Raw genomic sequence first — 13,853 nt, forward strand, 5'->3', positions numbered from 1 at the left:
GGTCAAGAACATCAGTCATTGAACTGGCACACAGTATAGAATTTAAGTATCTCTCTAACACAGGTTTTCCTTTTTATCCCTAATGCAGATGAGATAATTATGCCTATATCAAACCCAAAATAATTTTAAAAATGACTTCTTAACCAAATACAAAAGGTTCCATTTTCCATTGTACCTAATTAGTTAATTAAGCTATTACATGAGTACAAGAGAATGGTTTAAATGTAGCAAAAGACATTCTGACTAATACATTAAATGACTACCCTAGACTTTTCAAAGAGACCAAGTTTCTACGTTGGAAATACATATACCACTGATGCTATTATAATTAAATTATATCATTTTATCATTTAATGCACCAAGCACTATTTATGTCCTTAAAGATAATTCTGCATACAATTTAATTTTTTGTATATAGTCAAGTCCTAAAGGATTTACAAAGAAATACTTCTGGGAACTCTCTCTGCACAGTAATTCATACTTAAATCTTGGGGCTTATTTTCATGACTAGGGTTAAAAAAATACTCTATTAGCTTAAGTTTCAAGATGAAGAAACTATGAAGCACATTAATACATAACATCAGCCACTCAATTTAATACAGATTGGACAAAGGAAATAAAAGCAAATTAGAACAAATATGTATTTATTACATGCCTACAAACTGGAGGAACAGGAAGAAGAGATAGAAAAGTGAACTTATGCTGCACTGCCATTACAGCTACATTAGAAACCTGACGGGAATGCAATGGAAGCAGGTTTGGAGGATAGGGGTACAACACCCAAGTCCATCCTTTCCCCAAACCTGGATAGGAACTGGTAAATGTGGAGTGAGGAAAGGGAATGAGTCAAAGACTTCCAAGTCAAGCTTGGATACTGGGAAGTGATTTCAAGAAGACAAGAATAGAGAGAATAGGTTGATTTGGGTGGGGTGGTGGTGGGGAGATGGTACTGAATTAAGTTCTAAATATTCATACATTCCACAAATGTTTATTAAATACTGACTCTAGGCCTGCCACCGCAGGCAGGTGAGGATTTGGTTTGGAGCACAAGAGAGGAATGCACTAGAGACATGGACTTGGAAAGTGCTGGCACACAAATAGTGGCTGCAACTCTGCCATAAATGAAACTGTTCATGGGAAAACAAAGTAGGAAGAGAAGAGAGTCAGGTACCAAAGGTTATGAAGACACCAATATTTAAGAGGCACCCACAACAAGGAATGATTAGGGGAGGAATGGGAAAAACCAGGAGACCTTTTCACAGATGCCAACAGAAAAAAAAGCATGTTAAGGAACGAAGTTCTTCTGATATAGTGGTGAAAGCAAATACCACAGTAGCATGGATCAAAGTGTAAAAGGGTCAGGGACAAGTACTACTACAGGGATTGATGAGTACACATACCGGTAAACCCTAGAATTCTTTTCCTCTAGTTCCATAGCACTATCCTAAGTATAGAAATAATTATTTTTATCTCTTTTTCAAAACCAAGTTTTCTATGGAATATTAAAAATGCAGATAATCACTCCTACATTCAAGAAATTTATCTCAAGATGATAAATTTTATTAGATCCTAGAAAATAAGGTATATTATAGAAATCTAACAAATCTTTACTTACTAGACCCAATCACAGTGCAATGCAATTACAGATTCACTCATCTGTTTCTGCCCTTTTCTCCCCAAGTTAAGGGCATGTAAAAAACATTTGTTCTAATTTACTGTTATTTCTTTTTTCAAATTTGTATTGAATTGAGTGGCTGATGTTATGTATTCATGGGCTTCATAGTTTAATTACTTAAAATGTAATTCATAGTCCCACAGAGCAGAGGCAAAATAAAGGTAGGAATGGCAAACATTTCCCAACAGTCTACATTTATATAGACTCACAGAGCCACCTAGAGGGAAAAATGACCAACGTAATCAATGCATAATGCTCAAATACTTATTTAACTCCATTACATCCACTTGAAAAGGACGATTATTTATTTCAGTGTCCCAGCAAGATAATAGGTCAATAATAAGGTTCAACATCTCAAAATGCTTATCATTTATTTCCCTACTATGTTTCAGAGTGATATCCACTAATAACTCATATTCGTTAGGAAATTAGGGACAAAGTTTTAAGATAAAAATATAATTTGTTTTAAAACTAAACAACTTAAATATTTGCTTCCTCTTCTATTTATAAGAACTGCTTTAACCTAAATATTTAGTTAGGTTAGGAATATCACAGAAAGGACAGACTTGGCACCTGCTGATTCCACTTGCTAGAGGGCTGGTCAATACTCAAAACCTCACGTTTAACTTGCCATAAAACAAGAATATTTGTTGCCCTGTCTCTCAGTTTTCATAAGGATCAAATGAGAATTATCTAAATGTGTTACACTAATAATAATTAAAATTCATTTTTAAATATCTGCAGAAATATTACAGCCAAGCTACAACTCCAGAAAGGAATCTTGCTTCCTTAACATATCTTCAAAAACACCACAGTGTATACTCTGATGGTATATGAGATACAAAAAAATTTGTATGCTATGGCAAGTAAGAAACCATGGTACTTTAAACAAAATAATCCAAACATATGTTTCCATTAAAGCTTACAGAATACCATTTTCAAGAAAACATATTTTTATTATAAGACCCCTGCCACACTATAATTACTTTAACTTTTTTAAAAGCTGGGGGGAAAATGAGTTTTTGAACTCTTTATTCTTATATTGAGGTTTTAAGAAAATATATGGGTTTCTAAGCCTAATTTTTCCAGTGAAACATTTCCTAGGAACCATCACGGGCCCTCCTGCCCGTAGATCTGGGTCAGATACCACTTCTGTCACCTCTCTAGTTTCACACTATTGAAATCCCACTCACCTTTCAAGACCTATGTCAATTGCAGTTGTCCTCTTTCTGCCTGAACTAGCTGTGGCTCTCCCTTTTGTGAGCATCTCTAATTCTTCATACATTTTACAGGAATAAATACTGTGCTTCTAACTTTTGTATGGTTTATCTACATGTTTTATACCCCATGTCTTTAGGTCCTTCAGAGGGAGAGCTAATTTCCACTCATTCCCCCCAAAAGACATAGTAACTTGTCTAGAAGCTACTGAGTAATTATTTGTTTCTTTGTCTGCTAGGGATTAAACAAATGGCCCAAAATTATCTTCATTATTTTAAAAAAAACAAGTAAGTGCAATACTGCTCTAGCAGACTATACCTGTTACAAAGTAGAATTCTTAGTTTGCAATTACCTCAGAGGTTAATTGTTTTAAAAGTGAACATACTGCTTTATAGTTACTAGGATGGCTATAATCAGAAAAGTGGAAAATAAGTGTGGATGAGGATGTGGAGAAATTGGAACTCTTGTGCATTGTTGGAGGGAATGTAAACAGTGTACCCACTAAGGGAAATAGTTTGGTAGATTCTCAAAGAGCCAAACACAGAATTACCTACCATATGACCACCGAGCAATTCCATGCCTATATATACCCAAAAGAACTGAAAGCAAAGATTCAAAGAGATACCTGTATAGCAATATCTACAGTTCCATAATTCACAATAGCCAAACGGTGGAAACAACCAAGTATCTATTGACAGACTAATAAACACAACATAGTATTCACATACAGTGGAATATTTTTTAGCCATAAAAAAGAATGAAATTCTGATACATACTACAACATGGGTGAACCTTGAAAACTATGCTAAGTGAAATAAGCCAGACACAAAAGGGAAATGTGTGATTCCACTTATATGAAATATCTAGAAGAGGCAAATTTTAGGGGACAAAAGTAGATTAAAGGTAACCAGGGGCTGGGGCAGAGGGAAACACAGTTATTGCTTAATGACGGCAGAGTTTCTGTTTGGGGGGATGAAATAGTTTTGGAAATAGACAGTGGTGATAGTTATACGACACTGTGAATATAATTAATGCCACTGAATTCTACACTTAAAAATGATTAAAGTGGAAAATTTTGTTATATATATTTTGCCACAATCTAAAAAAAAATCAGTAATACACCAAAAACCACTGAATTATACACTTCAAATGGATGAATTTCAGGAATTTATCTGTGAAGAGGTATGTGAATTATCTCTTAATGAAGTTGTTAAAAGAATACATATAAAGATGATTTAGATAAAAATATCATATAGATAACATTATAAATACTAAGAGATATACCCAATTTGAAGATGACTAAGTAAAGATAATTGTAATAATAACTGAGCTATGTTTCCTAGACCTTGGGATCTACTAAATAACTAGCCTAGTATTTACAGAAAAGAATAACAAAATAAAAATTCAGGCACTCAAAAAACAAGTGAACATACTAAAGATACCAACCAAGGACAGGAGATAAACAACCTGTTCAGAGTGCCAATTGTTGTTACAGGGATTAGAAAATATTATTGTTCCTACTCTGTGTCCCCTGGATGAAGATAACAAGCATGTGGACCAGCATTTTAATACGCAATATAATCATCTGAAATTAATTCCTAATCAGGAAAGACTACAGTGCTACATGACCAGGGAGGGCAACAGCATGCCTATTTGAGACTATAGAAAAGCAGTATATTACCAGCATTCTGTAATAGATTCAAAATAAAGTAAAAAGAAAATGGGGGAGGAGGCTGTTCTTGAACAATAAAGTTTCATAGAAAGTGAGAGTCACTTTTAATCTAAGAAGACTATCAGTTATATATAATATTTTTACAAAGCATTTAATATAAAACACCAATTTAACCAACAAATGAGATTTGTCATTATTCTGGATCATATATCCAAATTCTACACTTCCACACAAAATAAAAGAGTACCGGTAAAATGGATATTTTGGTATATAAAAAAATTTTAAAGCACTTAGGGACACTTATCTCTTAAAGAAATAAAATAACTTTTTTCTAAAATGATTTTGAAATACAAAAAAATCACTATTAATAATTGTTTATGAATATGGACACAGAAGTCTATGAACAATTTTTTTAATTTCATGGAAAAAATAATCTTTCAAAACTAGATCTCAAATACAAATTATGTATTAACTCTTTATCTCTTCCATACTAAGTTATTCTAGTTTTTATGCCAATTAAAAGAAGGGGGAATTTTGGATTCCCTTGATATATAATTTCCTGTGACTCATTCACTTATTGTTAATTTGACCCATTTATAACACCTCCTCCTTAGCCTAAAACTATTCTTTAATTCTTTCCAATAGTTCAATATAGAAAGAAGACTTTAAAAAAACACCATTTAGAAATAATCTAGGAGAAAATTTAAGAAATCCATCTGTGAAAGGCAAGGATTAAACTATTCCTTTATCTGTGAAGAGGTACAAGAGACAGTTACTCTTGCATTTCAATTTATTTTAAATCTGGATTATAAAATGACACTATGGGAGAAATGACACCATAGGGCTCACACTGGGCACTTTACATGCTAACAAAATTCTCAAATTTGTACTCACTGTAACTGAAATAAATACATACCACACAGCATATTTAGGTGGGGCTGGAGAGACAGAATAGCCTAATAAAATGTACAATTCTAGAGCTAAAATAGTGTGCACTCATAACTTTCAGAGGGCATTAACTATTTATGAAGAGCCTGACCCCTAGTGGTTAGAAACTATGGCTACATACCCACGAAGGACTTTTTTTTAACTAGTTTTGAGTAAGTGTGAAAAAGAAAAATCAGGTGTTTTTATTGGATCTCAATTTCTAACAAAGCAAGATAAATCCTTGCCATTACAAATACGAAAGTTGGCTCAAATTATATTTTAGCTTACATTATCCCCATTTATTGTACTTCATAAAATCATACAGAAAATCATCTCATCTAAATTCTTATCTCATGGACAAAGAATATAAGATTAAGAAAAGTTTAGGGACTTGTATAGCACTGAGAGACAGTGAACACGTAAAAAAAGGTGACAGTAGCTTCTTTAACTATGAGGTAAAAAAGTCAACCAAACTAGCACAATTGTGTGCTGCACAATTCCCACATTAATACTTTCATTTGGGAAACAACAACCTAGCCTTCAGAGTTTTGAGAAGGATAAAAGGCAAAAAGGGTAAGTAAAATATTTCAAGAGTGTAAAGTATTCTTAAATACAAGATACAGTTATTTCTATGCAGTTCTCATACATATTTTCAAGTTACTGGACAGTAAAAATAAAGAAAAAAATGTTGCTATGGACTTATTTTTCTTTAAAGTGAGACCTACCAAAAAGTATCATTTTAAAACATAGGTGTTATTACCATGGTTTCTATATCATGTTTGAACACATGAGAGTATCAAAAATATATATTCAAGACACAAAAAAACTTGAAACAAATAAGGACACTGATTTCTTCCAATGATTCCAAGGACAATGATTATGTAATGATTTTTTTTAAGGCTGTGAGAATAGCCACAGGATTTCTATGGGAAGAAGTATAGCCAAGATAATTGGGCAATCACTAAAAACAAAATTCATGTCATAACACAGCCTGAACCTGTCACCACTTCTAATTTATACTCTTAGATAAATAATTTAGTGTCTTTAAATTTTAATTACAAATAAAATAGGCATACCACACAATAGTTTTACTTCTCTTTATTCAGGATAATATGCTTCATGTTCAAAAAAAGGAAATCAGGATATACTTTAAAAATCCAAATTTTAAGAATGAGGTTGACTCTTCGATTCAAGAAAGAATGCTTCAGGCAATGAGTTAAAAATAGTCCCTTTTTACAGGAAGTTAAATACGTGAGGCAATTTTTCTGAAATTTATCTATGTATAACTTAACTGTAAAAATCCACAAAATTGCACAGTAAAAACAACAAAATGGCTTGAGGTTACACTGAATTAAGAGCAAAATAGGAAAATGAGAATATCAGGTTACTATAAAAATGTACAGAAATAAAATGTCACCTACCTTTTTAAACATAACTAGTGAGATGACTGCTGATGCTGTGAAAAGAGCTGCTAAGATTATCATCATGATTCCAACAGGAATGCTTTTGTTGAGACCAGTAAGGGATGAAATCCAACCACTATGAAGTAATAGAAAGAAAAGTGTAATTATGCAAATAAGTTAATGCACATTTTAAAAAAGTAATGCATAATAACTGAAGTATGCAGCACCTACTATCCAGGCAATGTTCAAGTTCTTTATATGTATTAACTATTTAGTTCTTGCACAATCTCTAAAATAGGTGCTGTTTTTAATCCCTATTTTACAGATGAGGAACTGAGTCACAGAGATATTCAGATAACTTACCCAAGGTCACACAGCTAATAAATTGCATAGTCTCAATTCAAACCCAAACCAAATTCTAGAGCCTTAAGTGTGTACCATCAGATGCTACATTTTTTTAATCCTATGAATTCATTATTACTTTTTTAAAGTTCATTTTAAGTTCTGCTTAATTATGGAAGCAAATATTTGCAAATCACATATCCAACAAAGGGTTAGCATCCAGAATATATAAAGAGCTTTCAAAACACACAGTAAAAGAAAAAAAATTAGAAATGAGCAGGAGACATAATGAGACATTTCACCAAGAAGATATAAAGATGGCAAATAAGCACATGAAAAGATGTTCAACATCTTGAGTCATTAGGGAAATACAAATTAAAACCTCAGTAAACTATCACTACACATTATCAAAATAACTAAGATAAAAAATGCCAATATCAATTACTGGTGAAGTTCTGGAGGCTAAATTTCTGGTGGGAATGTAAAATGGTACAGTCATACTGGAAAACAGTTGGTTAGTTCCTTAAAAATACTAAACATGTAACTTCCATATGAACCAACATTTATACTCTTGGGTATTTTATCACAGAGAAATGAAACCTTAAATGTTTACATAAAACCTGTTCACAAATGTTCATAGCAGCTTTATTCATAACAGCCCCAAATTAGAAACAATCCAGAATCCATCAACTGGTGAATGGTTAAACCAACTGTGGTACATCCATACTATGGAATTCTACTCAGGAATTAACTAAGAGAACAAACTACTGACAGACACAACCACCTGGATGAATTTTCCAGAGAATTAGGCTGAGTAAAAAAAGCCCAAAGCTACATACTGTATGATTCCATTTATATAACGTTCTTGAGATGATAAATAACAGAAATGACAAACACATTAGTGATTGCTGGGGTTAAGGAGGGAACAGGAGGGAATGAGTGTGGCTATAAAAGGGCAACATGAGGGAGCTTCTGGTGATGGAAATGTTCTATATCTTGACTGTATCAATGTCAAGATCCTGGTTTTGATAATATACTACAGTTTTGCAAGATGTTACCACTGGGGAAAACAGGGCAAAAAGTAACTGGGATTCTCTATATTATTTCTTGTAATTGTATACATATCTATGTTATCTCAAAATAAAGTTTAATTTTTTAAAATCTGAATTACATGAGGTCTATCTTAAAACAGGTCGTCCTGTATGTACCCTCACTAGCAGACTCCTGTGCTATTTAGTAACTACACATACTATTATGTTCAGTTTTAACACTTTTTTCTAAGTTTGTGCTGAAAAGCAAAAGACATTAATTACATAATTTAAAAACTCGTACTGTTAACATAAGCAGTGTATTATTTAAAACATTTCCTTTGGCTCAAATGTCAAAGACTAAATATTATTTGAAATGATAAGAATGCTACTTTTTCCTACAACTGATTTAAAACACTTATATAAATTATCTTCATGTATTTATGTCCATTAGATCTGAAAAGCTACTGTAGTTGTCTGATTACCAGTCACTACTCTGACTCAGTAGCAACATACTAAATCTAAGTCCTCAGTACACTCTGGTTATACGCTTATTGTAGTTTATGTACACAGTGCAGCAAAGTTGCCTTACACATACTTTCAGCTTTTAAGAATTTAAATGCATGCAACTCAGTTGAAAGAGAAAGAAAAGAGGGACGGATAATTTTAGAGATGTGTACTCTCCCATCTACCACTTCATCCAAGGAATGTTCGCTCCAAAGTATAGGAAAAGAACTATAAACCTGCCATTACCTCTTAGTCTGGATCCAAACCATCTCAGTTTCTCCCCCACTGAATGAGCATTGCAGTGAATCCATTTGTCAAAGACATGTGTCCAAGTGTGTACACACGTGTGTGTGTATGAAAATATATATTTGTAGTGCTTTATATATAATAGGTACCCTTTTCCTTAAAATCTCTGAAGTTCTTTTCTCTCTCTTCCAAATCCTTGCCCCTATGTATCTGACCACTTCTGAGTATCCCTTTTACCTTCTACTCTCTCTCTTAGTGCACACTATATATTTCTTACTTAAACTAGATATAATGTACTGTTTTAAAAAATGGGAACACAATTTTCAAATAGGGTGGTTTGTCTAAAGTTTATCCCTTAGAAATTTCTGAAATTTCATTTTTTAACTATTATTACTTATATTTACTTTTGTTGATCTGGCTTTTCTATGTTAAGCATTTTTAGGAAGCTAAAAGTTATATAAAGATACTAGATAACCAGATTAAAGCTAGAATAATTAAAGTAAATGACTTACCAGTTGCCCCAGTTATGAAATCCTGCAGCCTGGAGTACATGTACAGCAAACTGACAAATATAGACGAAGAAGAATACAAAGAATCTGAAAGAACTGTCACTCCTTTTTTAAAAAAACAAAGGGGGAGGGCAAGAAAGGGAAAAATGTCATTTTTTTCAATACCTTTATATTCACATGCAGAATCACACTCAAACATTAAAAGAAAAATATTTTTAAAAATACCAGTGGCAAGTAACTGAGGCTTAAAAATAAAACAATGTGTGTGAGTGCCTTATCCAAATACTAGATGATGATGATATTATTATCCCAGTCTCACTTTGTCTTTCCAAATTCCAAATGTGCCATAGAACATCTTGGCAAAAAAATTTACTTTGTTTTCATTTTTCGTTAGAAGGCTTCACTGAATTATAATTAACATAAAGTACAAATACTAAAAATATATAATTTAATAAGGTTTGACATATGTATATACCCATGAGTCTTCTATAATCATAATAGTGAACATTTCCCAAAAGTTTCCTTATACACCTGGATAATCCCTCCTTCCTCAACCATTGCTGTCACTATAGTTTTCATATTTTAGAGTTTCATATAAATGGGATTATACAGTAGATATGCTTTTCTTGTCTGCCTTCATTCACTAAGCACAATTATTCTGAGACTCACTCAAGGTTTTGCATGTAGCAACAGTTCCTTTTCATAGCTGAGTAGTATTCCCTTGCATAGATATATCACAGTTTTTTTATTCATTCGCCTGGTGTTGGACATTTATGTTGTTTCTAGTTTTTGACTATTACAAATAAAGCTGCTATGAGCATTCATGTGTAAGTCTTTGTATGAACATTAGAATATACAGGTCATTTACCAGATATATGCTTGGCAGGATTTTCTCCCAATCTGTGGCTTATCTTTTCATTCCCTTTAGAGCATCTTAAAGAGCAGAAGTTTTGCATTTTTACGAACTCCAACTAATCAATTTGTTCTTTTATGGATATGGGTTTTATTGTATCTATAAAATCTTTGCCAAAGCCAAGGATACAAAGATTTTTATCCCTGTTTTTTCCTAGAAGTTCTGTTTTTCAGTTTTACATTTAAGTCTATGTCCCTTTTATGAGATGGGGATTTAAAGTGTTTTTTTTGTTTTGTTTTTTGCATATAGATATCCAATTGTTCCAGCAATTTTTAAATGACTATCCTTTCTTCACACTGCATTACCTTTGTACCTTTTTTAGAATCAGTAATCTATATATGGGTGGATTTATTTGTAAACATTCTATTATGTCCCATTGTTCTATTTGTCTACCTTTATGCCAGTATCCCACTATTATGATTATTGGAGTTTCTAATAAATCTTCAAATTAGGTAATGTTAGCTTTCCAAATTTCTTGTCCTTTTTCAAAGGTTTTTGGGTTTTTTTGTTTGTTTCTGGCTATTTTAGTCTTTTACATTTCTATATACCTCTTAAACCTTGTCCATTTCTATAAATAACCTAATGGAATTTTTACTGGAATTGCATTGCCTGTATACATACACTTTGAGAGAATTTACATCATAATATTATTTAATCTTCGAAACCATTAACAAGGTATCTCTGTCCATTTATATTTTCTACATAGATAATCAAGTAATCTGCAAATGAAGACTGCTTTACTTCTTTTCTAATCTGGATGCCTTGTATTTATTTTTCTTGCCTGTTAATGGAAAGAACTACCACTACAATGTTGAACAGAAGAGGTAAAGTGAACATCCTTATCTTGTTCTTGAACTCAGGCAGAAAGCTGTCAGTCTCACTGTTAAGTATGATGTTAAAGCTATTAGTTACAGCTTTTCCTAGATGCCCTTTAACAAGCTGAGAAAGTTCTTTCAATCCAAGTTTACTGAGTGTTTTTAACATGAAAGTGACTGTTGAATTTTGTCAAATGTTTTTATGCATCAATTAAGATGGTCAGTATGGTTTTTCTATTTTAGTTTGCAATATGGTAAATTACACTAATCAATTTCCTAATGTTAAACCAACTTGGAATTCCAGGAATGAGCTCTAGTCACTTGATAATGACACAGTACCCATGTAACATACTGTTGGATTTGTTTGCCAAGATTTTCAACTGTCCTAAGTTTTTTCCATTTTATGTTCATCACCGAGACTATTCCAAACCCAAAGACACCTATCGAGGCCTTTAACATTGCAACTTACTCAATCTCAGCATGAAACTGTTTCCTTCATCAGAGAGGAAAACAGAAGTCATAGAAATAAACCTCCTCAACTTTCTGCTCCGTACAATAACTTTCCAAGTTTATATATATAGGAAAAACCTTCCTTGCTGCTTATCTATAAGGAGGCAATACCTCCCTTTCAAAACTAACACTTGCATAAAAATCTTTAGCCCATCATCCTAGCTCCTCTGGGGCACACTACTTCAGCAGTTACTTATCCTCTCCCCTAACCTGTCTCGAACCTGTCTTCACCTCTTCCACTAGGTTTCTTCCCTTCAATGTATAAACATATTCAAATCGTTTTCATCTTCAAATAGCCCTCCTTTATCCTTGTCTCCTCTGCTACACTTCAACATCCTCTATCTCCCTCCTTTGCATCAAAAACTACAGTTTTGAAGGAGTGTTCTACCACTGATTTCCCCCTCCTCCTTCTTCTCTTCGCTTCTCAACTCACTTTAACTTTGCTTCTCCTCACATACTCCTCCAGAGGTACTTCAAAGTTATCAGCAAATCTATGAATTTCCGAACTGAATTTCTCAAATCTCTTTACTTTTTTTTATGGCATTTGACACTGAAGATCCTTCTTAAACACTCTTGACCTTGGCTTTCTTAATATTACTCACTTCTACTTCTGTCACTTCCTGATCAAGCCTGCTTCTCAGTCTCTTATTTCAAGATCCACCTCCTCTATGTTATATTGTAAAACTGTTTTTATAGGAACGCTCCCTAGGTAATTCTTACTATCTTCTAGTTTGTGAGAACCACTGACAACAGGATGAAGTCCAAATAAGATAATGGCATATACATCTCTTCATAATACAAACTGGCGGAACATGTCTTGCTATCTCAATGCCTTTACTTATATTCTCTCTAGAATGCCCAACACCGTCCTCTTTTCTGCCTGACAAACATGTACTTCAGCTTTTAAGATGAGTCACTAAGTGTGCCCCACACTCAAACAGAAAACAATTAAGCTCCACCTCCTCCTAGAAGGAGTAGAATCCACATTTATTATTTGGAAGTCTTCCATAAGAAGATTTGTTCCTTCAGCATATTTATTAATTATTTGTTGATATCAGTATAGACCCAAGTGTATTTTATTCTCTAGGTTAAAATTAAATACTATCATTATTTTGTTGCTCAAATTATTCCAACTTTAGCCTTTTAGAATTTAGAATCTGTTCACATAGACACTTGATCTCCACTAATCTTGTATTTTCCGTTTCAGCTCTAGAACAAGCCATTTCTCCAAAGTGTAAAAAAGCAGATTTTAATAGTTTGTGAATAATGTTTTCCATAGCAGTCAGATTTAAATCAAATGGTTCTACCCTTTATAGTAATTCTATCAGTAATATATGACATCAAGGTTGTTGTTATTTACTGACCATAAAACATAAGAAAAATCACCAAAACAAACCAATGATAAAAAAATGACATAATATAAAACTTTCATTAGTGCTTTATCCCTCCAGACTCACTAGATAAATAATCATCTTTTTTATAATTAATTTTTTTTTTTACTGTTTTGAAGTAGATACTTCTAAAATACATTTCTACTTCCCTGTCTCTTTGGTAGAGAATGCAGACTATAACTTAATATTATATTTTTCTTGTTAAGATTTTTACTTCATTATCAGAGTACTAAGAAACTAGAATACCAAAATGATTGATATATATGTAATATTTACTGGAGGTAAGAGTCCAGGTAGTTAATAAGTGCTGGTATGTAGAGTCTTGGCAAACAAATCCAACAGTTTGTTACATGGATACTGTGTCATTATCAAGTGACTAGAGCTCATTCCTGAAATTCAAAGTTGGTTTAACATTAGGAAATTGATTAGTGTAATTCACCATATTGCAAACTAAAACAGAAAAACCCTATTGATCACCTTAATTGATGCATAACATGAAGATCAAGTTCATTTGAGATGCTAAAGGGAAGAACCAGGTAAAGCTGAACAGCTCTGAAAGTGCCAGAGACCCCCAGGTGGAAGGCTGTACCCAAGCCAGAATCACAAAAAGTCCAGGAAAAAAACCTTCGTAGGGGGTGCAGAAGGCCTTGTATTGGCATCCAGAGCCAAAAGTGGTGGGTCTTATATACAGGAAGAG

At 33.0% G+C, this 13,853-nt stretch overlaps 1 protein-coding gene across 2 annotated transcripts in view; it reads right to left on the minus strand.

The window, feature by feature from the left end:
• Positions 1-13,853, minus strand: part of SCAMP1 (secretory carrier membrane protein 1) — a 171,276-nt gene that overhangs the window by 2,947 nt on the left and 154,476 nt on the right. For both annotated transcript variants that reach the window (XM_057494069.1, XM_036914139.2), the window contains 2 exons: positions 9,531-9,632; positions 6,914-7,031 (listed from right to left, as the gene is read on the minus strand). In XM_057494069.1, coding sequence (XP_057350052.1) covers positions 6,914-7,031; positions 9,531-9,632 — 220 coding nt within the window. The remainder of the gene's footprint in view (positions 1-6,913; positions 7,032-9,530; positions 9,633-13,853) is intronic.

Source organism: Manis pentadactyla, chromosome 2, assembly GCF_030020395.1.
Source record: "Manis pentadactyla isolate mManPen7 chromosome 2, mManPen7.hap1, whole genome shotgun sequence".
NCBI classification, from domain to species: Eukaryota; Metazoa; Chordata; class Mammalia; order Pholidota; family Manidae; genus Manis; species Manis pentadactyla.